Genomic DNA, 25,041 nt, shown 5'->3' on the forward strand with positions numbered 1-25,041 from the left:
TTAGTTGAAAAGACATTCATGAAATTCAACTTCCAAAAAGATTGTTGAAATTGACATTTAATCCATTGGTGCAAAAATTTCAGGAGTAATTTCTAGGAAAAAAACATCAAGAATTTTCTCTGGTAATGGGGGGTTAGGGGCCTAAAAAGGACCAAGAAAAAACCATATCCAAAAGGAAGAAATGTTGCTACATCGTTACAAGACGAGATATATCACAGACAGCGAAAAAAAGGGCGAAATGCAAAACTTTTGACTAAGACCTCCATTCGGGCCGTCATAAGTACAGGAATAAAAATACGTAATAATACATAAATAAAAGTTGCTTTTCACCGTTGCTTGAAAAATTCTTTTATTTTAATTTTTGTTTTAAGGCTTTCCTCTTTATATTGTGTTATGGACTTTTATCTAAATTGTATGTTCTTATTCGTGGTTGGAGGATGAATGAGCAGAGATTTCCCCATAAATATTTTCAATTTCCTTTTTTTATTGCTCGTCGTAGTTTACCTCGTTTTTTTCGTCATCCCACGTGTTCCCATTTTGCCGCGCTTAGCCAATGAGATCTCACAAACTGTGGGAATGGACTGTACATATAAGTCGCGAAAAAATTGTAACACGACACACTTTAAAACCCCAACTCAACTGATTAGTACTACTACTACTACTACTAACAGCTCACCTCAGCACCAAGCCGTAGTGCTGTTTAGTACTCCCATATAAAACCGTATTTGAATAAGTAAAAAGTTTATACATTTCTAATAGCTATATATGCTACCTAAAAATGCTACGCCATTTTTCTACAATATAATCCTTTGCAGGTTCATAGTATTCCCTCCGCAAAATCACCAGCTCAGGCACTCGACGCGCACTAGCGAAGAATTCGTTTTCAGTTTCAAACACAATAACCACCATTGCTGCCAAAGACATAGCAATAGACATAAACGCAGGAATAAAAATCTTTGCAGGGTTGCATGTTTTTTTGCGCATTTTTGCAGACAGTTTGTTAAATTTACTGTTCCAAAAAGTCTTAAACTGAGACATCATCCTTTCTTTCCTATTTTTTGGCTTAGCTTCCATTGGTTTTGAGTTTTCTACAACTGTCAACACTGTTTCAACACTATCTGCTTTCTCGACAAGATCTGTTCTCATTGCTAAACGTCTTTGTAGTCGATGATCGAGTGAATGGGATCGAGGTTGGGGTTCATAATATCGATCGTATCGATAACGATGTCCGTAGTATTCTTCATAGTCTCTTTGGCTCAGAAAATGGTATGAGCTGGTCGATTCTGCTTGACTTCCAGACGATGACTGCTCAAAACTATCTCTAATCTGGTGATAGTCAATGCGCGAGCTTGCAGTATCGCTGTAGTCAATAGGCTGTCCATAATCATCCAATCCTGAAAGTATCATAATTAGTTTGACACATTTTCTTCTTCATGGAAGGGACCCTTAAATAATTAATTCTGTTAAGTGATCAATTAAGTAGTAGTAATTAAGCAGAAACAATAAGTAATTAATTGTGCTTTTAAGTATCTAAAGCGTAAGCATATCATATCATGGTAGGGTGAGGATGTAAATGCAAATAAAAAGCTAAAAATAGATTAAATAATTCGAAAATGTAGGAAAATATTCAAAGAAAATTATAAGAATATCAATATTTTAGGTAGGACAAGGCTTCAGGGGCCTCCTCTTCTGCATTCATTATTTGACCAAGGATCAACAATCAACAATAGTGGGTCAAGGATCAATAGGGTCAATAGGTCAAGGATCAACAATCAACAGTAGGGTCAAGGATCGACAATAGGGTCAAGGATCAACAACCAACAGTCTGAGGTCAAGCCTCAGATATTCATATCCGTATTTAATACATCTAAATAATTGTATATTCAATACTAAAACTTCTGATGAAAGGTAAAATTACATTTTCAAATTCCATTTAAGGTTTTTTAATCTAAATAACTGTAAAAAGTAACTGAATCTACTAAGAAACAAGTCACAACCATGAAAAGAAAATGTTTTAAAATACGAAGAAATTGACTATAACTGATGAAGAAAGTTTGCCGTACTGTTTTGAATGTCCTTTTAGTAAATTTGAACCCCTTCATCCCAGGACCCAGGAAAATATGTGCCGTTACAAAACGGATAATTAAAAAAAATGTAGCTTTCATTTTTGATGTTTTTAGGTTCAGTTATAGTTGAAATAATGATTAAACCTTAAAAGTTTTTTCTTTCCCGAAGTTTTGAGGAAACGAAGGCCTTTCCTCGGACACCAGGGTTACTTTATTTTTCTCTTATCTTTTTAAGACCAGTGACATCAAAAAGTCCTGATTTAGCTTACGTGAGAGTTAAGAGACCTCTCCAATGGTCAATGTTAACAAGAAAGTATACATTAAAAACGAAAAAAGCTGTCTTCCAGTTTGGTAAAATAACTTTTTCATTACAGTTTTATTCCTTATTACAACTATTTCTTCAAAATGTGTGGCTAGTAAACATAACATTATTAAGTTAAATTTCTACATAAAACATTATTATCAATATACACATATTATTTATCGTATAACTATATATTTCTATATAAAATATATATCATTCTATGTAATATTATGCTATGATAAATAACATATTTCAGTAATCGGTGAACTTTGGCTGTACAATTTAGCACACCCATGTATGAAAACTGAAGAGCATAATTGTTAAATCCTTACTACAGTTCGTTACAACGAACTGTTTGATTTGTTTTAGTACTGACAGTTCCTCTGAGCAGGTTAAAAAGTTATGACAGAAGGGCAGAAAAATCTGAAAAATGTGTTTCAGTTTTTGACGGTTGTTAATAACCAGTTGGTTGTAAAAGGATTTTTTTAATGTTAAAAGTGTGACAAACATATATATGGGGTCAATAGCCTCATCTCCTAAAAATTTATACTAAAAAATATTTTGTATATTTTAGAAAAAACTAGAATTGAATGTTAAAAGTGTGACAAAAATATATTTAGGGTCAATAGCTTCACCTCCTAAAAAATTATATTAAAAAATAGTTTATGTATTTTAGAAAAAACTAGAATTTCCAGATTTAAGAGAGTAAATCTGAGATTTACTCTAATAAATCTGAATATTTTCATAATCTGAAATATTTTCGTAACTCATAAGAGAATTAAATATTTTCATAATTTGAGAATATTTGACCTCACTACGGTAAGGTTGGGCGCAGGATTGCCACTCGGTGAAAATAACACTAGATTTTAGTGACTTTTTAGTGATAAATAATGATAATCTTCAATAATCTAGTGACTTTTGTGCTGATTCAGCAATTTTTTGTTTGGGCAGTATAAAAAATCACTAAAAAAATTATAAATCAGTGGAGGTATCAACCCTGGTTGGGTGGTGGTAGGGTGGCTACTCGCCCATAAAAAAGGCTAAACAACTGATTCGTCTATTCAAAGCCCTATGCGTCAGTAATGGCTCTGAAGGATCTTCATTCATTCATCCTTCACTTAAAGTGAGAAAAAAAAAAAAACAACAAAAAAACAGAGCGGATCAATCAGTGCAACTTATTTAGTTTAAAAGAAAATGTCTGATTTAGTGTATTTTGAATTATTGCAGCCAAAATATAGGTATGATTTGAATTTAAGAACATTAATAATATTATTTTAATTCTGTATACTAGCATTTTAAAAACCACGCGCAAACGTTATTCGTAACTATGGTCATATTTTCTTTCCAAAGATAATACTAAATCTGCAGGATGTAAGATGCGCTAACATAAAAGTTTTCCGCATCGAAAGTTTGGTCTAACTAGGAAATACTTGACAACAATGGTGTTCATTTAATTTTCCTAAGTATGATGAATCTTGCATTTTCCCAACAGAAAGCTAGTTAGAAAATTGTAATTATCTACTTTCTTTTCCGTGTAAAAATAAAACGGTTAGATAAATTATCCTAAAATGACTAATGGTTAAGGCATTTCATCATAAATAAGAAAAACAAACATTTCCTCCTGTTTCATTTATTGTAAATAGAGCGTTCATAGATATTTCCAAGGAATTTGTCTAATAGAAGGGTTCCCTTCCTGTTGGCCTTGTGGCAACTAGGATCAAATCCCAGAGTCCTGTATTTTTCATAGTGGGATCTAGAAAGACAACAAGGTCTTCATTAAAGAAATACGGTACTTGTATGATATACCCCTTGCAGCTCAAGTACTAAAGTTAGGTTTATCCTAATAAAATATACCTAAGTAGGATAAAAATATAATACTTTGGAAACAAATTTGGGCTATGTATTTGCACATTAGGGGGTGGGGTAAATTACAGTGGCCCTGCATGCAAAATGTTAGCTACAATTATCCTGACATTATGAAGTAAGAATTGTTTTCTGATTTCACACTGTACAAATACTTTATCCCCAGCGCCCCCCTCCTGCGAAAATATATAACCAAAATTATACACTTCCCATCTATTCTGTCAGTTCACTTTGTCTTTTCTCACACCAAGTTGAAAAAAAATGACGAAAGAAGCCGGTTTACAGTGAGTACAATGCATTAAAAACTTGAGCTGCAGGGGGGTATATCATGCAAGTACCAAACATACTTGTTCAAAATAACGATAGAAATTTACAAGAAGAGTCCCAAGCAAAAAGTGACAAGCTGTGAGAGTATCAAACGGGAAGAACACATGGTTAAAGTTACGAGTAGGGTGTCAAATTCAATTTTTGCTAATTCAGAAATTTATAGTGGAAGCTAAATGAAACTTTCTGGAATATCCGAGTGGCTGGATCACTGGAATTGAAATCCTTTGTCTGTAAGGGTACGGGTTCGAGTCCTGGTGTCGTGGATTGCTTGGTTTGGAACGGGGATTAGCAGGGTGACTATGTAATCTCTGACAGAGCCAGCCAAGCTCTAAATGGGCACCTGAAAAATTCTGGAGGAAAACCGATGATTCCAAAAACGCAATGGACTCCCGGCCGAAAGCAGTGAATCAGTAGATTGGTAGCTGCACTACACAGATTATTGGTCAGCATGCAAAAGTATTTTTTTTATTTACCCGTCAAATTTACTTTCAAATATAGCCTAAGACTCTTAACGCGCTAATATTAATAATAAGCAACATCTGGTAGTCAGTTGTCACATAAAACAGTCTTTTAGCTAGGAAGTTAGAGATACACACAGAATATTATGAGATAAAAGACAAGATTATATTTTAAATGATTTTAAAAACACGGGAAGTACCTAGTGTTTTTCGGAGAGCTATCATGGTCTGTGTTTTGCTGAGTAAATTTTCACGCTTAGGCTTAGAGATTAATGTTATTATGGATTAATAATGGAGATTAATGAGAAATTAGGATTATGGAGATTAATGATTTAATGATTAATGATTTAGATCTACGACTATGAATCATGAAACTCCTTTAATCGTCATCTTAATTGATTATTAATGGACATCCTATTCATCTTATGTATATAATGTTTTAAAAAAAGGTTTTTTAAAACAGCCCTAGCATCCTTACTTCAACGAAGTTCAACCAGGACAACCAGGAATGTTTTAAAAAACATAATTAGTCTTAATTCTCTCATTTTAATGTAAGTTTATTTATATATACGTATTTTCTCTCTCTCTTTCTCGTATTATGCTGAAGATGGCCCTTGGAATAGGGCCGAAATATTCACAAAATTGATTTCCACCGTCTTGAAAATATTTTCCCTATTGTTTCAACTTTGTATTTGATACACAAAGACAGTGTGGTCCTCGTCGCTGTTTTTGGAATTAAAATGGAATAGTTGTGGGCATCAAGTCATGGCTAATTGTAGAAAAAGCCAAGACAGATAGTCCAATTGAGTGAGAGGCAATTATGGCATTAACCCACCCCTTATTAGGATTGTATAAAAATGATGTTAGTTCATTTGTTCATAGATATGTCTGTCTATTATCCGTCCATGCGTCATTCCTAGGCCAGTAGAACCAAAGTAGATAGTCATAGAGCTAAGACAGTGATAGAACCTATCTCACCTAAAGAAGCTAGTGATCTTGTTCCAGCTGACGACCTGTCATCGCAAACTGGCACAGATAGGTGCCTGACATGGCTTCCTCTTAACTGATCCAAAAGATCTTCTGCTTCAGCATAAACTGACTCTTCAATATCACTTCTTAATTCACTTTTTTCCCCCTCGTTTGTCAAAGTTCCTTCTGTGTCACTGTTAGGAACGCCGTCAGAAACTGAAAAGACATAAAACTAATCAATCAAATCGTAAATGAACCCATTGTTTCTCTATTGACCAATTTAAAGTTGAAGGCTGGGATTGGAATTTCGATAAATCTGACTGTGAAAATTTTCAGAGAAAAAGAATCCGTTCGCAAGGAAAGTAAAAATTTAAATAGAACCGAAAATGTAATTTTAATTTTATTTCTAATAAAGTAAAGTAAAGTGACGCGCTTTTAGTAATACCATAAGTACTTAAGAATATTTAAAAGTAGTTTTCATAATTTTGTAGCTAACAAATTATCTGTTGCCGATCCACCTAAATTTTTCTGCATTATTAGCCCCAGTGGAGTGAGAATTAATTCATGTGGAGTGTATAATGAATTAGTGAGACAAATCGAAAAACAGCTTATAGAGGCCCCTTTACTAATATAACCCTGAAACACAATTTTATGTCGTCCGATAAAAAGCCATAAAGCTTTAGATCTTTCTATCAACCAGAATTCATAATATCTTTTTTTGTAGTCCAGAATGAAAGTAGCTATTGGATTTGGTTATACCAGACCGGTATTGCCGATTCGGTGCAATTATAGCCGGTTTTGACTGTGTTGGTTTCATCTTTGAACATACCAGGCCGGAAGACAAGATTCGTAAAGCCAAAAAAGGAGTCAAAATCTTGTCACTCTGATCGGCTTGAAAATTATATTCTTTAGTTTATGGGAATAGGGATTGCAGTGCTGCCAAAATTGAACAATTTTTTTTAATTGATTAAAACCAAAAAATTTGGTTTTGACTGTATTGACTCAGGACATACGATAAGGGCAAAAAATTTTGTCGGCTTGTACCAATTATACCGTTAGGATGTATCGATTTACTACACCCACAACTAGCCAAGAATAAAACTACGGAAAATAACAAATGGCAACACTGAGCTTTGGCAACACTGAGCAACACGGAACGTACGGGATGAATTACTTGGGATGTGGGATGTTAAACCAAGGGAGGCACCCTTAGCCCGCAGAATGAAGACAAAAAAAGGGCGAAAACGGTAGTAAAAGTTCATGACGCGAGAATATTTGAAAATGAATTCTTTATCGATTGGCTGGGATGCTACAGAACATGTGGACAATAACTAGACGGCTCAACGAGTATGAAGAATCTTCGAAAAGAGATTGGTTGAACTAATTTCTGACGCCCGGAAAGGTTAAAATTTGTCTGTTCTTGGACTGGCTTGAAACTTACTGGGCATTTATATAGGACAAAACAAATCCGAGAGGAGAAAATACTTCGAAAAATTAGGTTGTTTTGGTTCCTACCCCCCCCTCCCCTTGCGACAAAAATGGGCCAAACACTGCATTTCTCCGATTGGTCTTAAATTTTAGGCGTGATTAGAGTGGACAAAGAGGACATCAATGAGAATAATACGAGTAAAAATTTGGTTGCTTCTGTTGTTAGCGCAAGTATTTGATTTCTCATTTCACTTATCCAATTAAAAATTACAGGCCACATGGTCAGGGCAAGGGAACCCCAACAAAGACAAAAACAAAAACTCTGTTTGTATTAATATGCGATACTCGAATTAAAAATCCCCATTCCAAACCCCCAGCCTTTATAGTAAAAGTGTTGTTAAAGGATTGTTGCTCAGAATTGCTCCTGGTCAAACGTTTTGACTAAATACTCCAATTTTGCCTAAGATTTAAACTATAATCTTATATTCTATTTCTCAAGCAGTTGAAAAAAATCAAGTAAAATGTTTCAAATACAGTTCGTTTTCAGTGAAGCAAAATAACGCTGCTGTATTTAGAGGTATATGGGGGCGGAAGCCCCACTCTTATTTATGGTGATTCTTGTTCATTTTAAGTTTGATTAAATAAAAAAAAACTAATTTTTCGAACTGAAAGTAAGAAAGAACATTAAAACTTAAAACGAAAAGAAATTATTACGTATATTATGGCGTTTCCCCCCTCCCCAACACCTCGCCCTTCACGCTAAAGTGCATTAGTACTTTTAATATGCTTCTTAAAACTAAATGAACTTCGTGTTTCAGGAGTTGTTTTTCAAGAATTGGGACACAATTCAAACTTTAGCGTAAAGAGCAGGGTGTTGAGGAGGGAGTAATCCTCCTCCATATATGTTATAATTTCTGTCCATTTTAAGTTTTAATGTTGCTCTTTACTTTCAGTTAAAAACTTGCTTTTTAAAATTTAATTTCTAATCATTATTTAAATAATGCCAGAAAATCTGGCTCCACCTTCATGGGAAAATCCCTCCTCCCCAGGGATATATCTTCTAGACAATTAAATTCTGGCGAAAAATTTCCCCCAACAATTACTCTCAACTTCTCCAGACATAAGATTGAGTCGGCAAAGAGAAAGCAAGACACAAGAAGAATTTCGAATAGGTATTCTCGCAAATTCCCCCTCCCCAATATAACTCACCCCTTGGAAACTTCCTCTGAAAAACTTAACCCTCTGGAAACTTTCCTTCCCATGGAAAATTCTTCCTACGGAGAATTCTCCCCATGTAAAATCCCCCCCCCAGCAGAAAATTTGTCCCCCCACCCAAAAATGTATACATACTGCCCAGTAAGAAATACAGTACGTAAACAAGAGGTAAATTTATAACTGAAAGACCTTTCCCCAGGGGCTGTGGGGTTTCTTTTTTCTCCAAAAATATCGGAGAGTTTTATTGGGACTGAACAAAGTGGCTATGTCAAACCTTGATCGTACGATTTTAAGAAAAAGGGGCGTGGGAGGGGGATAGTTACCCTCTAGTATTTTCAGTCACTTAAAAAGGGCACTAGCGCTTTTAATTTTCTTTCGAATGAAGCTTCTATAGACATTCTATGACAATGGGGTCGATACAATTACTCTTGGGGAAAACATACCAAAAACCAAATAAACACACATCTATGATTTGTGTTACACACAACGCTCCGCTGTTTATGCTAAAGTTTGACTCTTTCTCTTAACTCTACTTTTTAAAACATTAAAAAACTTTAGCGTAAAGAGCGGGGAGTTGAGGAGAAAAAGCCCCTTTCATATACGGAGTAATTTCTGTTCGTTTTAAGTTTTAATGTCGCTCCTTACTTTCAGTTAAGAAAACTTGTTTTTCTTATTTAATTTCTGAACGTTTTTGAATTAATGCATGTTTTGATTTTGGCTCTGGTCATGGTTTTGACACTGGTCAAAGTTTGTAACTTGTAGCCCCCCCCCCCCACGGGGACTGCGGGGGTGTAAGTCGTCCCTAAAGACATAGTTGTTAGGTTTTTCGACTACGGTGAATAAAATGGCTATCTCAGAATTTTGATTCGGTGACTTTGGGGATAAAATGAGCGTGGGAGGGGGCCTAGGTGCCCACCAATTTTTTGATCACTTAAAAAGGGCATTACAGCCTTTAATTCCCGTTAGAACGAGCCCTCTTCTAACATTCTAGGACCACTGGGTCGATACGATCACCCCTGGGGAAAAAACAAACAAACAAATAAACACGCACCCGTGATCGGTCTTCTGGAAAAAAAAAATACGAATATCCACATTTTTGTAGATAGGAGCTTGAAACTTCCACAGTGTGGTTCACTGATACGCTAATCGTGATGGTGTGGTTTTCGTTAAGATTATATGACTTTTAGGGAGTGTTTCCCCTATTTTCTAAAATAAGGCAAATTTTCTCAGGCTCGTAACTTTTGATACGTATGATTAAACTTGATGAAACTTATATATTAAAAATCAGTATTAAAGTGCCATTCTTTTGATGTAACTAGTGGTATCAAAATTTTTTTACAGTATCGGTTACTATTGAGCCGGGTCGCTGCTTACTACAGTTCGTTACCACGAACTGTTTGATTTTCTCTTCTATTGTTTCCTGCTACTGAAGGGACAGAACAAACAGAGTGAGACTTCATTTTGAATGTGGTCTCAGCAAATTTAACAGTTTGCTTACAAGCAACAAGCTCTTTTAGGCGAAAGCACAAAGTACGCAAGCAAACAATAACTTAAAAAAATCAAAATAGTCTTTAAGATATACTTGTAAACAATAGACTCCTTTGACGAACAAAAATTTAGGGATTTCCTTTCAAACTTTCATTTTTTGGACGTTCAATTATATGATAAGGGTCCTTTTTTAACTTTACGTTCATTGACAAGTAGCACACTGACGTACTTAAAACGTCACGTAGAATAAAAATTAAATTGGGTTATAACTTAACTTTACTCCCACTTGTTTAAAAGACATCTAAAATATTCTAAGAGAAGAAAATAACTGTCAAAAGCTAGTAGGTCGTAGCTTACATTTTTTTTAGCATTGTTTCATATTGCAATAAATGCTTTATTTACTGTTAAAATTACAGAAAGCACGTACTCTATAGAACAAGCCAGGGATAATTTCAGTCGCGCATACAAATAACACAAGTAATTTACTGGGCTGAAAATTACACGGAACCTAACTCAGCAAACGTGGGAGGAAGAAAAAAAAATTATAAATTACATTGCTATGAAAACGGTTTTCAGGTTTATTTAAACCATTTTTTGTTTTAAAACAAGGATTGTTTGGATCAGTGGATGCTATTAGAATATTGGATTAGAATGTTCAATATTGGAAGGTACAGTGATGACAGTGGTCAAGTATGGCTCTGAAGCATGGGCGCTCCGAAAAGCGGATGAAGATTTACTAGATGTTTTTCAGAGAAATGACCTACAGATTGTTCTGGGCACCCGGCTGACTGACCGTATTTCAAATAGTAGGCTGTACAAAAATGTGGTTCAATCCCGCTTTCTAGGACTGTAATGAAAGAAAGGTTGAGATGGCTAGGGCACGTTCTGCGGATGAAGAATGACAGATTGCCGAAGATTGTCGTTTTTGGCTAACCGCCTGGGGCTAAACGGAAAGCAGGTCGTCCTCGTCTGGGGTAGGAAGACGTCATAAACAAAACTGTACGAAAAATGTGGTTCATTCCCGCTTTCTAGGGCTCTAATGAAAAAAACGCTGAGATGGGTAGGGCACGTTCTGCGGATGAAGGATGATAGATTGCTGAAGATTGGCGTTTTTGGCCAACCGTTTAGGGTTAAACAGAAAGCAGGTCGTCCTCGTCTGGGGTGGGAGGATGTCATAAAGAAATATTCAAAGGAAACGGGAACTTCCTGGGAGGGTGTAAAGAGGGAGGCTTTGAATATATTGGGATGGAGGAGGAGCATATAGGACTTTCGTCAGCAGTTTGAACTTGCGCCCCTCTAGATTTATTTCAGTAATACGGGGCCTTTACCAGTAAGAATATGTTCTGTGGATTTTTGATTTGATAATTAGACTATGTTGGGAAAGCTAGTAAATGAATTTAGGATGTCTTCCCTGAAGCAGTACTTGGATCATAAGCATACCGAGCTTATGATGAAGATTCTCAATCTGGAAAAGAGGGATTCAGATCTTAGGAAAAGAGAATTCCGAGCTGAAAAAGGGAAATAGGGCTCTTGAAGCCGAGAATACGGTTATTAAAGCCAAAGTGATAAATCTCAAACATCTCGTCTTTAATTTGATATTCTTTCAAAAAGACAGAACATGTTACTTCATTGCAAGCAACTCTCGAGGTAGTAACGCAAAAAATACTGGCCTTGGGTTTCCTGTTGAACGTTACTAACGCTAATTTGATGCCCTTCATCAATCAGTACCATTTGAATGGAAATAAACCAACTGGATCTAATACTAGAACATGATCTAGGTCTACAATGAAAGAACTCAAACTCCAGAAATTTAAAATTACTCTAATGGCATTCTGTTAAGAATCAAGCACCTTACGAACCCTAGGCCGTTCGAAGTCAACCTGCCCAGGAGAGTGACTTCAGAAACTTCTTTCCCATAAATATTTTGATTTAAGGAGCAAAAGACTAAATATTAAAATCAGAAATTAAGTATAAAGTGTTGACACATTATCTTCCGTTCCTGCCAAAACGAAGGCCAAAACACTACCTAAAATAGAAACTATAACCAGCCCGAAATTCCTGCTTCTATCCTTCCCCACCCTTATCTAACTATATATGTTATACATAATGCATTATTTATTTCAGTTTCTGCTTGTTTAAGATTTTTTATTGATTCTTTCAGAGTAATTCGTGTCCCTTTTAAGTTTGAATTATGAAATGACCATTTCTGCTCGTCTTAGATTTTAATATGAATTTTTACTTGTCTTCTTTTTTCTGGATAAGTTTAAAAAAATAATATTATAAATTAGTTTTGCTAGTTTACTTTTCAACTGGCTGAGAAGAAGCGTCCAAAAGTATGTCCCATGGTGAACGTAAAGATAATTCGGAGAAAGCTCACTACGATTAAAGGATTTTAACAATGTAGATTCAAAACTAAAGAGAAAGAAGAAAGACTCAGCCAAGGTAGTTTGGCTTCATCTAACAATAAATAAAGTAAATTAATTCAGTAAAATTTGAAATAAAATTCAATTCAATCAAAACCAAATATCCTTTATAATCGGAGTAGTTTTATTTTTGTTATATTTTATTTTGTTATATTATTATTTTTATTTGGTTGTTATTTTAAATAAGAAACAACTTTTTTCCAATCCTAGTTGGTTACCGAATAACTACATCCTTGAACTATTAAATACTTTTAGCATAGAACTATGAAATTTGAGGCGCAAAGAGCGGAGAATCGAAAAGCCACCAGCTTCTCTCGTATTTTTTGATTTAATTCCTGAAAGCTCCAATCTCATAACTCAGCCAGTGGCGTGAATTTACTGCAATTAGGTGGGAGAAGGAACATTTAAATGTTTTATAGGAGGGATATAAATATAGGAGGGGAGCTTTATTGTTCTTCGATTTTCTCTATGAAAATGCATTTAGAAAGGAAAACATCAAAAGGTATTTTTCCAAATATGGGGGGATTTTGGAATTTTTGGAGAAAGGACGGAAGGTGGCAGAAAAGAAAATAGTTGGCTTATGGAAATTGTCACAGAAGGAATCGCATGTAACAGATTACAATGAAAAATCCTTTTTTTCAGGATTTAAGGTTGGGAGGGGAGAGATTAAAGCCTAATTTTGGTGTTTTAGACCATGGGAAAGTGATTGTACCTATTAGTATTTTCATTTACTGGTATTTTTACCGTTGATGGGCAAAAACTGAGGTTCTTAACTCAAAACGACAAAAAAGCCACTTTTCTGTGGTTTGTCAAGATGCGTTCAAAACATATTTTAGGAATTTATACCATGAAAAATTGATGGAATATCTTAGAATTCCAATAATCAGACATTTTGATTGCTTAGGGGGCAAAAATTGATGTTTTGCGACAAAAGTAGCAGAAAACGCAACTCAACTGAAGTTTGTAAATTTTATACCATGAAAAATTGACTAGTTATGTCTGAATTTTTAATTTCTGGAATTATGATAGTGTTTTGACCAAATTGTTCGATGGAACAAAATGACAGATAACGCCACCTTGCTGGGGTCCGATCTTACTTAAGAGATAATTAGATACGACATTCCTTTTTAACGAACCCTCTCCCAACATAATAAGGCCACTGGTTCAATATTATCACCTGGGAAGAGAAAGAGAAAGCACTATAACATATCAATGCTTCCCATCCAAAAAAAAGTGATTTCCCTTCTTGTTCAAATGGAGACTATAAGTCTTCTCCATTGAGTCCTTCACCATGCTGATTCTATTGCAGACTTTTGATTTCTATCCAAAAACATTTTGCTGAGGTGTAAGGCTCTTTTTTAAAATTCATGCAAGTTAGGCTTCAAAAAAACTTTTACCAACAGAAGATTCATCGAAGTAAAAGTTAAAATTCCAGAATTTCCGAACATTTTGCACCATACTATAATAAGAGTTTTTTTTTTATCACCAGACAGTTTTCTTATGTGTAATAACCAATAAATTGCTATGATTGTTCTGCTTGCCACTTTCCATGTATTTTTGTGCTTTTCCACAAAGTAAATACGTCATTCAAGTTCCGCTTTTCGCATAATCGTAGCTTGCAGAAAGTAGGGGGTGAAAAGGCCACGAATAAAAAATATATTTTCATTCACTTAAAACTCTCTTAAGACCACCCATACTACATGTAATTTTCCCTATTTGAATATTAGACGAGGATATGTGCTATCTCCTTTATTATTACCTTAGAAATATAAGACTGGAGGATATGGCACAGACTCTGGCAGGGTGCCAGCAGCATTTTTGGGAGTTGGGAAATATTATTATTTTTTAGTTGTGATATTATGATGTGTACTATAGAACACTGTGTATGGCCTCATTCGTCTTATAATATAATTTTTGTTGTTATTATAAGCAAAAATGAATACTATTTCAATAAGAAGGTGAGGATTTATTGAAAATTAGTTGAAAAAAGAAGTTCAGATTCTGACTCTGAACCAGACAGTTACGATGGATTCTTTTCTGGTGGGAAAGACATTAGTTCGAAAATTTTTTCGATGATTATGGTTGCTCCAGAAGGGGGGCAACTCAGTAACGAACGAACCACAGCCCATAGTAACCAAAAAATTTAAAAACAATATTTGAAAGGAAAAAATTCAAGCAAGAAAAACTTACAATTTGTTTCTGGTTTAGACTTAATGAACTATTATTTTGATTAAACTCTATGGCGAAAGTTTATTACGAAAATAAAATTACGAGGTTTTTGAAAAATAGCCTGAAAACCCTGAAAATAGTGTTGAATCGAAATAAAAACCCCCTAAAATACTTTTCATTGTCGAAAACCCCCTGCAGGACAGTTACAGTCCCCTATCTTGAACTACATGGGAAATTACTTTTTTGCATTAGTAACAATAAAGTGTCCTCTTTTTTCTTTTTTTTTTTACCACTGGTAGGGCACTGGAACAACATAAAGAGCAGTTTAATTTCTCTAAGAAGTCCCTTTGAGTTTGAGAAATTTACGATTTCATGGTGAAGGGTGAGGGAGGGGTTGAACTTGTCTGGAGGCCCCTGAATATGTGCATGGTATAAAGCTAGTATTTCAGAATTTCAGAGTTTAAAAGTAAGGAATAAAACTGGCCTACTACGGTTAATTCCATTCTATGAGAAAAAAAACACAATAAATTTCCCGTTTAATTTGTCAACAAGTATATTTTTTCTAAGCTTAAAATCATACCCTTGAGAGTTTCATCTGAAGTAGGCAATTTCCTTCACAAAAATATATTAGTTTCAACTGAGAAATAAAATGTATAAATTTAAGGACTATCCTCCAGTTAATTTACAGAACACGAAATACTCCAGAGATCCAGGTTTGCAAAAAGAATTACGAAAATAACATTTCTATCTCCTGAATCAAGTATAATAATTCTTACATTTTTGTAATGAATATCAGCGGAAACTTTTATGTAGTAATAAAGTTTATTCACTGGAGAAAAAGCCCTCCACCAGAAAGGACAGGCGATTAGTCAGTAAGTAAATACTCAGGAAGGTCTATATCGTGTCATGGATTTCCTATGGAGTAGGGAAGTCTTGGAATTGCTTTTGAGAATTATCATAATTGTAACAAATACTAATTGCTGTCTAAAATAAAAATAACTGTGATAAAAAGCTTTTTAGTCTAAATATTGTTAGTTTAGGGTCAGGATATTTTCTTATTTGGAATTAAAAGAAAAAGAATAATGTTTTGATTGGGTGATGGATTTTCTCTGGTTTGAAATTGTTTCCGTTAGTTCTTTTATTTTTGTTAAATATTTTATATACAGGTGATTATGTTTTTTTAGCTATTCTGATGAAAGTGTAATTCTTTAAATGAAGCTCGAAACCTGAATGATTTTATAGTCTCGCGATTTCTCTTTCCCGACATAAAGACAGTAAAAAGGGCATGAGTTTGTGAGGTTTAGACAGTTCTTGGTATTTGTCTATTCATAATCATTATATAAAAAAATTAATTTTCAAAAGAAAGTGTGGAGCAACATTGAAACTCGAAACAGGCAAAAATTATTCCATATACGAGGTGGACTGCCTTTTCCTCGGTCCTGCTCTTTACACCAATATTTGACGTTTTGTCATACCTTTTTAAGAAAGGCTGCAAAAAAAAAAAGACCACAAGAGATCGGAATAAAAAGGGTTCACAAAGAACTTTACGACTTTAGCATAAAGAGTGAGGACTGAGTTAAAGCCAGTCCCCCTCACATACAGGATAGCTTTGTCTGTTCTAAGTTTCAATGTTACTCCTTACTTTCAATTGAAAAAAAACTTGTTCTTACTTCTTATTTGATTTTTGATCGTTTTGTAAATCATACCGAAAAATCTTCCATCCATAGAAAATTTTCCTCGTAAAAGTTCCTCCCCTCGGACAATCCCTCCCTTAAAAAATCCACCCACCCCCCCAAAAAATTCGTAGTATTCCTAATAATAAATACTATATGTAAACAATGGTCAAACTGTTTAATTTGCACCCCTTCCCCCGTGTAAAATTTCTCCTGTAATTTACCCTCCCCCTGAATAATTCTCTCCCCCCTGAATAATATCTCGGATAATTCTGCCACCCTCCAGAAAATTCCCCAGAAACATTTCCTTACAACTCCAGCAACAAAGACTATATGTATACATGGGCAAAATGCATAACTTACAACCCTTCCCTCCGTGTAAAATTTCTCCCTGGAAAATTAATCCCTGAAAATTTTCTCTCCTCGGAAAATTCGCCCCGTAGGAGATCCCTCCATAAAATTACCCAGAAATTTTTCCGCACATTTCCAATAACAAATACTCTTTATAAACATGGACAAATTCCGTAACTTACCTCCCTTTCACCATAGGCAATCGGGTCATAGAGAAACAGCTATTGAATAATTCAAAAGCCCCGATCCAAATGGCTATCTCATAATTTTTATTGCATATCATTATGGAAAAAGGAGCGTGCGAAGAAGGGGGCTAGTTGTCGTTTTATATTTTTGGCCACTTAAGATGGTCACTTCAACTTTTAATCTCTGTTCAAATGAGCCCTCTCCCAACATTCTAGGACCAATGGTTTCAGACGATTACCCCTGGAAAAAATCCCGAACAAACTCGTATGCGTGATCTTTCTTCTGCCAAAAAACACAAAATTCCACATTTTATGGATTGGAGGTTGAAACCTCTATAGTAGAGTAATCTAGCTAATGGTGTGATTTTCATTAAGCCCGCTTGACATCTTGGGGGGATTTCTCCCCTTTTTTGAAAATAAGGTAAATTTTCTCAGGCTTGTTCATGAAACATAATGAATTTTACATATTTTAATCAGTATGAATTAGCAAAATTATTTCGATGTAATAATTCTTATCAAAATTCCCTTTTTTGAGGTTTGGTTACTGTTGAGCCAAGTCACTCCTTGCTTACAGTTCGTTACTACGGCCTGTTTAATCTCAAATACCAAAAAAATTCTTAAATTTAAAAGTTATTTGCATAACAAAATTTTTAAAAATAGATGAAAAGGACCCCTCCCCCAAAGAAAAAGTGGAGCAATGTTGACAAAATTAAAACCATCAAATTAGGTAAACCCGATAACCCGTAGTAGATAATTTAAGCAATCAATTGAAAAAAATCGAAATTTCACATTAAAAAAAAAATCCCAAAAAAATATGCCTGCTTATTTGTGCATTTTTTTCAGCAGCGATTTTTTCGAGCCATTAATAATATAATATCGGAAGAGGATTCATTTTACCAGAAATTGAAAGTTCCAGCTATCTTTTAAGTTAAAACAAAATGAATTTTTCAGCAAAGTAGTGAATTCTTCCATTTTATGGCCCAAAACAAAATTTGTTTGTTTGAAGAAGGTCAAAACAAGTGAGTGTGAACACTGAGGTCACAGAGGAACACTGAGGTCAATCAATATAGGAAAAACCTTTACACAGCCTCTTGATTCCAGAGACATAAAGGTCATACAAAATCACATTAGTCCCTTAAGGTAACAAATAATTTTTTTTTTCAAACTGACAGTAAGGAGCGACATTAAAATTTACAACGAACAGAAGTTATTTCGTATATGAAAGTGGCTGTCCCCTCCTTAATATATTGCTTTTTTGCTAGTTTTTTATTACTTTAAAAAGTAGAGTTGTGACAAAGAGTCAAACTTAGTGCAAAGAGTGAGGAACTGAGGATGGGGAAGCCCCTTTCATATACAGAATAATTTCTGTTCTTTTTAAATTTTAATGTCGCTCCTTACTTACAGTTAAAAACATGTTTTCTAATTTCATTTCTGAACGTTTTTTAACTAATAGAGGTTCGAATTTGGCTCACCGTACAAGAAAAATCAAAACAAAATTTGCATATCATTTTTTGCAAAGTTTTCCCCTGTGCAAAACTTCCTCTGGATAGTTCCCCTCTAGAAACTACCAATCAGGAAAATTTCCCCCAGACAATCCCATTCTAGCTGATAATTACCCTCAGAAAATTTCTTCTGTCAATTCTGGCTGGATTTTTTTTCTTAGCCCATTTTCATTTAAAAAAGACTTTAATTCTTTTTATAAAATCAAGCCTTAATTTTCCCTCCACGTAAAATTCTTCCCACAAACCCCTTCCCCCGCCTCCTAGTGGTAAGGTACTCGTGCACAAATTCCCTTGGGGAATTGATCCTGTAGAAAATTTCCCCATGGAGAACGTTTCCCGTGGAAAATCCCCCTACATGGAAAGATACTCTAAACAATTTCAACCCGGTAAATATTTCCCCCGGATAATTCCTCTTAATATCTCCAGATGTTAAATTTATTCGGTAAAAATAAAGTAAGACAAATAAAAAGAATTTCTCATAGGAATTCTGACAAATTTGCCAGTGTAAAACTTTCATTGGAAAGTTCATCCCCTAGAATTTCCCTCCCCATCGGAAATTATCCCTGTCAAAACTATCCCCCGCAGAAAATTCACCCCCTCCCCAAAAACAAATTCCATGACTTACAATCGCTTACCTAGAGGCTGTGGGGGGGATTGTGTTATCCTTAAATTCATTGTTATTGGGGTTTTCACCTATTCTGAACAAAATGTCTACCTAATTTTTTTTTATCAGATGACTTTTAGGAAAAAAGTTGAACGGGAGGGGAGCCAGCTGCTTTCTACTATTTTTGGGCATTTAAAAAGGGCACTAGAACTTTTAATTTCCATTGGAATGAACCTTTTTTTATTTTATTTTAGGACTATTGGTTCGATGCGATCACCCCTGGGAAAAAATACAAAAAACAATCAAACACGCACCCGTGATATTTCTTCTGACAAAAAAAAACGAAATTCTATATTTTCTAGATAAAAGCTTAAAACTAATACAGTAGGGTTCTCTGATACACTGAATCTGATGGTGGGATTTTCATTCAGATTATTTGACTTTTAGGTGGTGTTTCCCCCGTTTTTCGAAATCAGGTAAATTTTCTCAGGCTTGCAGCTTTTGATGGGTGACACTAAACTTAACGAATCTTATATATATATATATATATATATATATATATATATATATATATATATATATATATATATATATATATATATAAATATATATATATATATATATATATATATATATATATATATATATATATATATATATATATATATATATATATATATATATATATATATATATATATATGTATATCATGAAAAGAGAAATCACCAATGCAACAGCACAAACACATAAAAAAAAACGAGACAGAAGGAGAAAAGGAAGACTGTTTTCCTAAATTAGTGATTACTATAGACCAGCACTTGAATGAGGCCTTAACCCTACTCATCCATACAATCACATAGGTCAAACAGCATAGCCATACACAATCAACCATAAAGAATAGTCCATGGACAGGCAGTCATGTCGTCAATAAGTATATGTCGTCATTTACCAAACAATAGAAAAAATAATAAAGACAAATAATTCAGAGGCAACAACCCAACACAAGGGCTCATCAGGAGAATACACTTGCCTATAGGGTTTCGCCACTTTAAATTCTCTACCCAGCCAAGTGTTGTGGCTACCACAGAATATCCATGGCATCCCCGTGTCAGGTATCACCCCCAAAATACATGCCTACGAAAGAAAACCAAGAAAAACAACAAAAATCCGCTCTATTAGAAACACAATTCAAAATAAATGGCGCTGCATCATCATTTGTCGAACCTCCGAATATATATATATATATATATATATATATATATATATATATATATATATATATATATATATATATATATATATATATATATATATATATATAATATATATATATATATATATATATATACATATATATATACATATATATATATATACATATATGTGTTTTTAACTACGTAAAACTTGCAAACATTTGTCGCTGTCCCATTATCTGTGCATATAAATAGATTGTCAGGTTTGTCGACTCTTGAACATGCAATATATAATTGTCCATGGGAAAAACAATCCGTATTCAGATCTATACCTCATTATTCTAATGATCGCCCTTGAGCTTTGTTGATGGTGATTGCTAATCGAATATTCACTGTGTTCCCGTCGTCATTTATATATCCCCCCTGTCCTCCCGGCGTCCCCGTTGTAGTTGTGTCCCTGTGTCCCGGTCGTCATTTATATTCCCTGTGTCCCAGTCTGTAATTTCTCTTTGAGTGTCCCGGTCGTCATTTATATTCCCTGCGTCCCGGTCTTCATTTGTGTCCCGGTTGTCCATGGGAAAAACAATCTGTATTCAGATCTATACCTCTTGTCCTTGAGCTTTGTTGATGGTGATTGCTAATCGAATATTAGCAATTTATTTAGCCAAGTGAATATAGCCCAGAATATAGCCAAGTGTTGTGGCTACCACAGAATATCCATGGCATCCCCGTGTCAGGTATCACCCCCAAAATACATGCCTACGAAAAAAAACAAAAAACAAAACAAAAATCCGCTCTATTAGAAACACAATTCAAAATAAATGGCGCTGCATCATCATTTGTCGAACCTCCGAATATATATATATATATATATATATATATATATATATATATATATATATATATATATACATATATATATATATATATATATATATATATATATATATATATATATATATATATATATATATATATATATATATATATATATATATATATATATATATATATATATATATATATATATACATATATGTGTTTTTAACTACGTAAAACTTACAAACATTTGTCGCTGTCCCATTATCTGTGCATATAAATAGATTGTCAGGTTTGTCGACTCTTGAACATGCAATATATAATTGTCCATGGGAAAAACAATCCGTATTCAGATCTATACCTCATTATTCTAATGATTGCCCTTGAGCTTTGTTGATGGTGATTGCTAATCGAATATTCACTGTGTCCCCGTCGTCATTTATATATCCCCCCTGTCCTCCCGGCGTCCCCGTTGTAGTTGTGTCCCTGTGTCCCGGTCGTCATTTATATTCCCTGTGTCCCGGTCGTCATTTGTGTCCCGGTGTCCCAGTCTGTAATTTCTCTTTGAGTGTCCCGGTCGTCATTTATATTCCCTGCGTCCCGGTCTTCATTTGTGTCCCGGTTGTCCATGGGAAAAACAATCTGTATTCAGATCTATACCTCTTGTCCTTGAGCTTTGTTGATGGTGATTGCTAATCGAATATTCCCTGTGTCCCGGTCGTCATTTATATATCCCCCCTGTGCCCCCCGACGTCCCCGTTGTAGTTTTGTCCCTGTATACCGGTCGTCATTTATATTCCCTGTGTCCCGGTCGTTATTTCTATCCCGATGTCCCAGTCTGTAATTTCTCTTTGAGTGTCCCGGTCTTCATTTATATTTCCTGTGTCCCGGTCGTCATTTGTGTCCCAGTGTCCCGTTCTGTAATTTCGTCAGTCGACAAACATGACGTGAGTCGACAAACACCTTCATGACGGCATAATGCTCAATCCTTATAATGACGTCAGTCGACAAACATGCATGACGTCAGTCAACACACAACACACAAACAACCTATTTTTATATATATACTAGCTGTTGGGGTGGCGCTTCGCGCCACCCCAACACCTAGTTGGTGGGGCGCTTCGCGCCCCCCCAAGCCCCCCCGCGCGCGTAAGTCGTTACGCGCCATATTAGTTACGCGCCATTGTAGTTGTGTCCCTGTGTCCCACCTGTGAATAGAGATAGATATAAATATATGTTTTTAACTACGTAAAACATGCGAATATACAACATTCTTCGCTGTCCCATTGTCTGTGCATATAAATAGATTGTCAGGTTTACTGACTCTTGAACATGCAACATATAATTGTCCATGGGAAAAACAATCCGTATTCAGATCTATACCTCATTATTCTAATGATGTGTCCCTGTGTCCCGGTCGTCATTTATATTCCCTGTGTCCCGGTCGTCATTTGTGTCCCGGTGTCCCAGTTTGTACTTTCTCTTTGAGTGTCCCCGTCGTCATTTATATTCCCTGTGTCCCGGTGTCCCGGTCGTCATTTGTGTCCCGGTGTCCCGGTCTGTAATTTCTATTCGAACAATCCCTGTGTTCCGGTCGTCATTTATATATCCCGCCTGTGCCCCCGACGTCCCCATTGTAGGTTCTTCAGTCATTTTACAATTAAACATTTTTCCGTGAACAAATGTCTTAAATACCGTTAATGACGTCACCGTCAAAGCAAAAATGACGACAACTAATTTCATGACGTCAGCCGACACAGAAACATGACGTCACCTGATCCACAGACAGACAGACAGACAACTTATTTTTATATATATAGATAGATATAGATTAGTCATATTTTTAGTATAGCTAACATAACAATATTGCATTCACTTTTCACATCATATATGGTTACTACCTACGATTATGACGTCATTAATCAATCTTGTAGATGAAAATTCAAGTTTTTTCTAAATTAAATGTGTTTTTACTAAAAACTGTTTTTTAATTACAGAAGGTTTCTAAATACGACACTTTCCTTTAAAATGAGTCGTTAAACGGATTTCTTTTATGTTCCAGCACTAGCTGCTCAGAAAAAAAAAACAAAAAAAAAAAAAAACAGAATAAACATACTGTCGATGCGAAATTTCGTGACTACATCTATTTATGTATTTTTTCAGGCCAATAGATTTTCCTTGTTGTTTAAGCTACTGTAGGTTACCCTTATAGGAGTTTTGGACAAGATAGTTTTAATAGTACGCTTTTTGTTTTGATCTGACACTGTTTTCAAAAGTTATTCGCTGTTTTATTTCTAAGAATGGGACGGGATCGTCTCTTAACAGATTGCTAGCTTCCGATGCAACCCAGATTAGTATTTTATTCAGACTTTTTCGTGTGCGCATTCGTGACACATGCCCCTTCGTATTAAGAACAAAACATAAACTTTGGATTTTAACTAAAGAAAATATAAGTGATTTTTGTTTAAAGCATATTTTGCATTTGTCAAATTTAATAACACTATTAAAAATCATGGAAAATGTGAGTTTATTAGCCCGTCTAGGCTGATAGTTGGGAAGTGATAAATTGAAAATCAGAATAAGGTACTAATATACAAAAAGGTTTTGGTTACTAATTAAACTCACGACCACTATTGTTTTCAGTAATCTAGCTTAATTAATAATACATACCGTTCAAATTAGAATTTGCCAAAGTCTTCCAGGCTGAAATACTTAGAATTGAAGAAGTAAATAAGAGACCTTAGGGATATGCATTATATTTTCATTGATAACCAGGCATGCTTCAAGGCTGGGAAGAGTGAACAAGTGAGGAGTGAAGAGTGAAGAGTGACAAGTGAAGAGTGAATAAGACATGAAGAGTGAACAACAAGTGAGTCGGAATGTTATAAAGCATTAAACAAACTAGCATGTAATGAAAATCGAATTACTCTGATATGGGCTCTAGGGCACTTTTTAATCACAGGTGATTAAATGGAAAATAATACAGCTAATGCAAGGGCATCACTGACATGCTACAAACTGGAGCGTTTCATCCTTATTTTTCAAAGCTGCTCAGAAGTGACACTAAAGAGATGGATTTGTGAGAGCGTGGAGCAAGATTGGTGCAGAAAAGTGGATATTAAACAAATAAAGAAAGTGATTCCGTGCAGCGCTAAACAACCATCTTTTGTGACATCATAGATCTGAACTACGAATAATCAATGAAGCTTTTACAAAATGCTGCAAATTTTTGGAATCATCTAAACCGAACAGGAAGATTTAATTCCCAAGTTGACAAAAATGTTAGATGACTGTTCATACCAGTACCAGAAGGGCTCTAACAGACAAATATCTATCGAGATAAGATATCAATTAGAAGATATCAATATATATATATATATATATATATATATATATATATATATATATATATATATATATATATATATATATATATATATATATATATATATGTATATATATATATATATATATATATATAAATATATATATATATATAAATAAATATATATATATATATATATATATATATATATATATATATATATATATATATATATATATATATATATATATATATATATATATATATACATTTGCCTTAGAACAGTTTTGACTTTACAGTCCGGTACAAATACGGTTTTGACCCGTTATTTGAAAAATAGGAGTGTTGGCACCAAAATGTTCAGAAAAATTCGCTTAATATTATACCCAAAATCAGCCGTGCCGAAATACCCCCTTTTTCAGAGAAAAAGGGGGAAAAGGGATCTCGAATATAAATTTCGGCAATATTTTCTGGTTCGTTTCGTGTTAATTCCAGTCTGGGTGACCAAAATGACACCTGAATTGGAAGATTCCATCACTTAGTATCCTATCACCAAACTAGGCAAAGTCAAAGGGCTAAAACACCATTTGTAGTATTATAATAATATAACACATAATTGAAAATAAAGGGAAAAGGGGGTAGTAAGTAAATAGAATTTTTCAATTCTGATGTCATTTTA

At 34.6% G+C, this 25,041-nt stretch overlaps 1 protein-coding gene across 1 annotated transcript in view; it reads right to left on the reverse strand.

Annotated features, from left to right (window-relative positions):
* Positions 1–734: 734 nt before the first annotated feature.
* The window catches only part of LOC136031004 (FERM domain-containing protein 5-like), a 223,743-nt gene continuing 199,436 nt past the window's right edge, over positions 735–25,041 (reverse strand). Inside the window, exons 9-10 of the mRNA XM_065710166.1 lie at positions 5,997–6,203; positions 735–1,394 (exon numbers count right to left, since the gene is read on the reverse strand). Coding sequence (XP_065566238.1) covers positions 769–1,394; positions 5,997–6,203 — 833 coding nt within the window. The 3' untranslated portion in view covers positions 735–768. The remainder of the gene's footprint in view (positions 1,395–5,996; positions 6,204–25,041) is intronic.

This window comes from Artemia franciscana, chromosome 9 (genome assembly GCF_032884065.1).
Source record: "Artemia franciscana chromosome 9, ASM3288406v1, whole genome shotgun sequence".
NCBI classification, from domain to species: Eukaryota; Metazoa; Arthropoda; class Branchiopoda; order Anostraca; family Artemiidae; genus Artemia; species Artemia franciscana.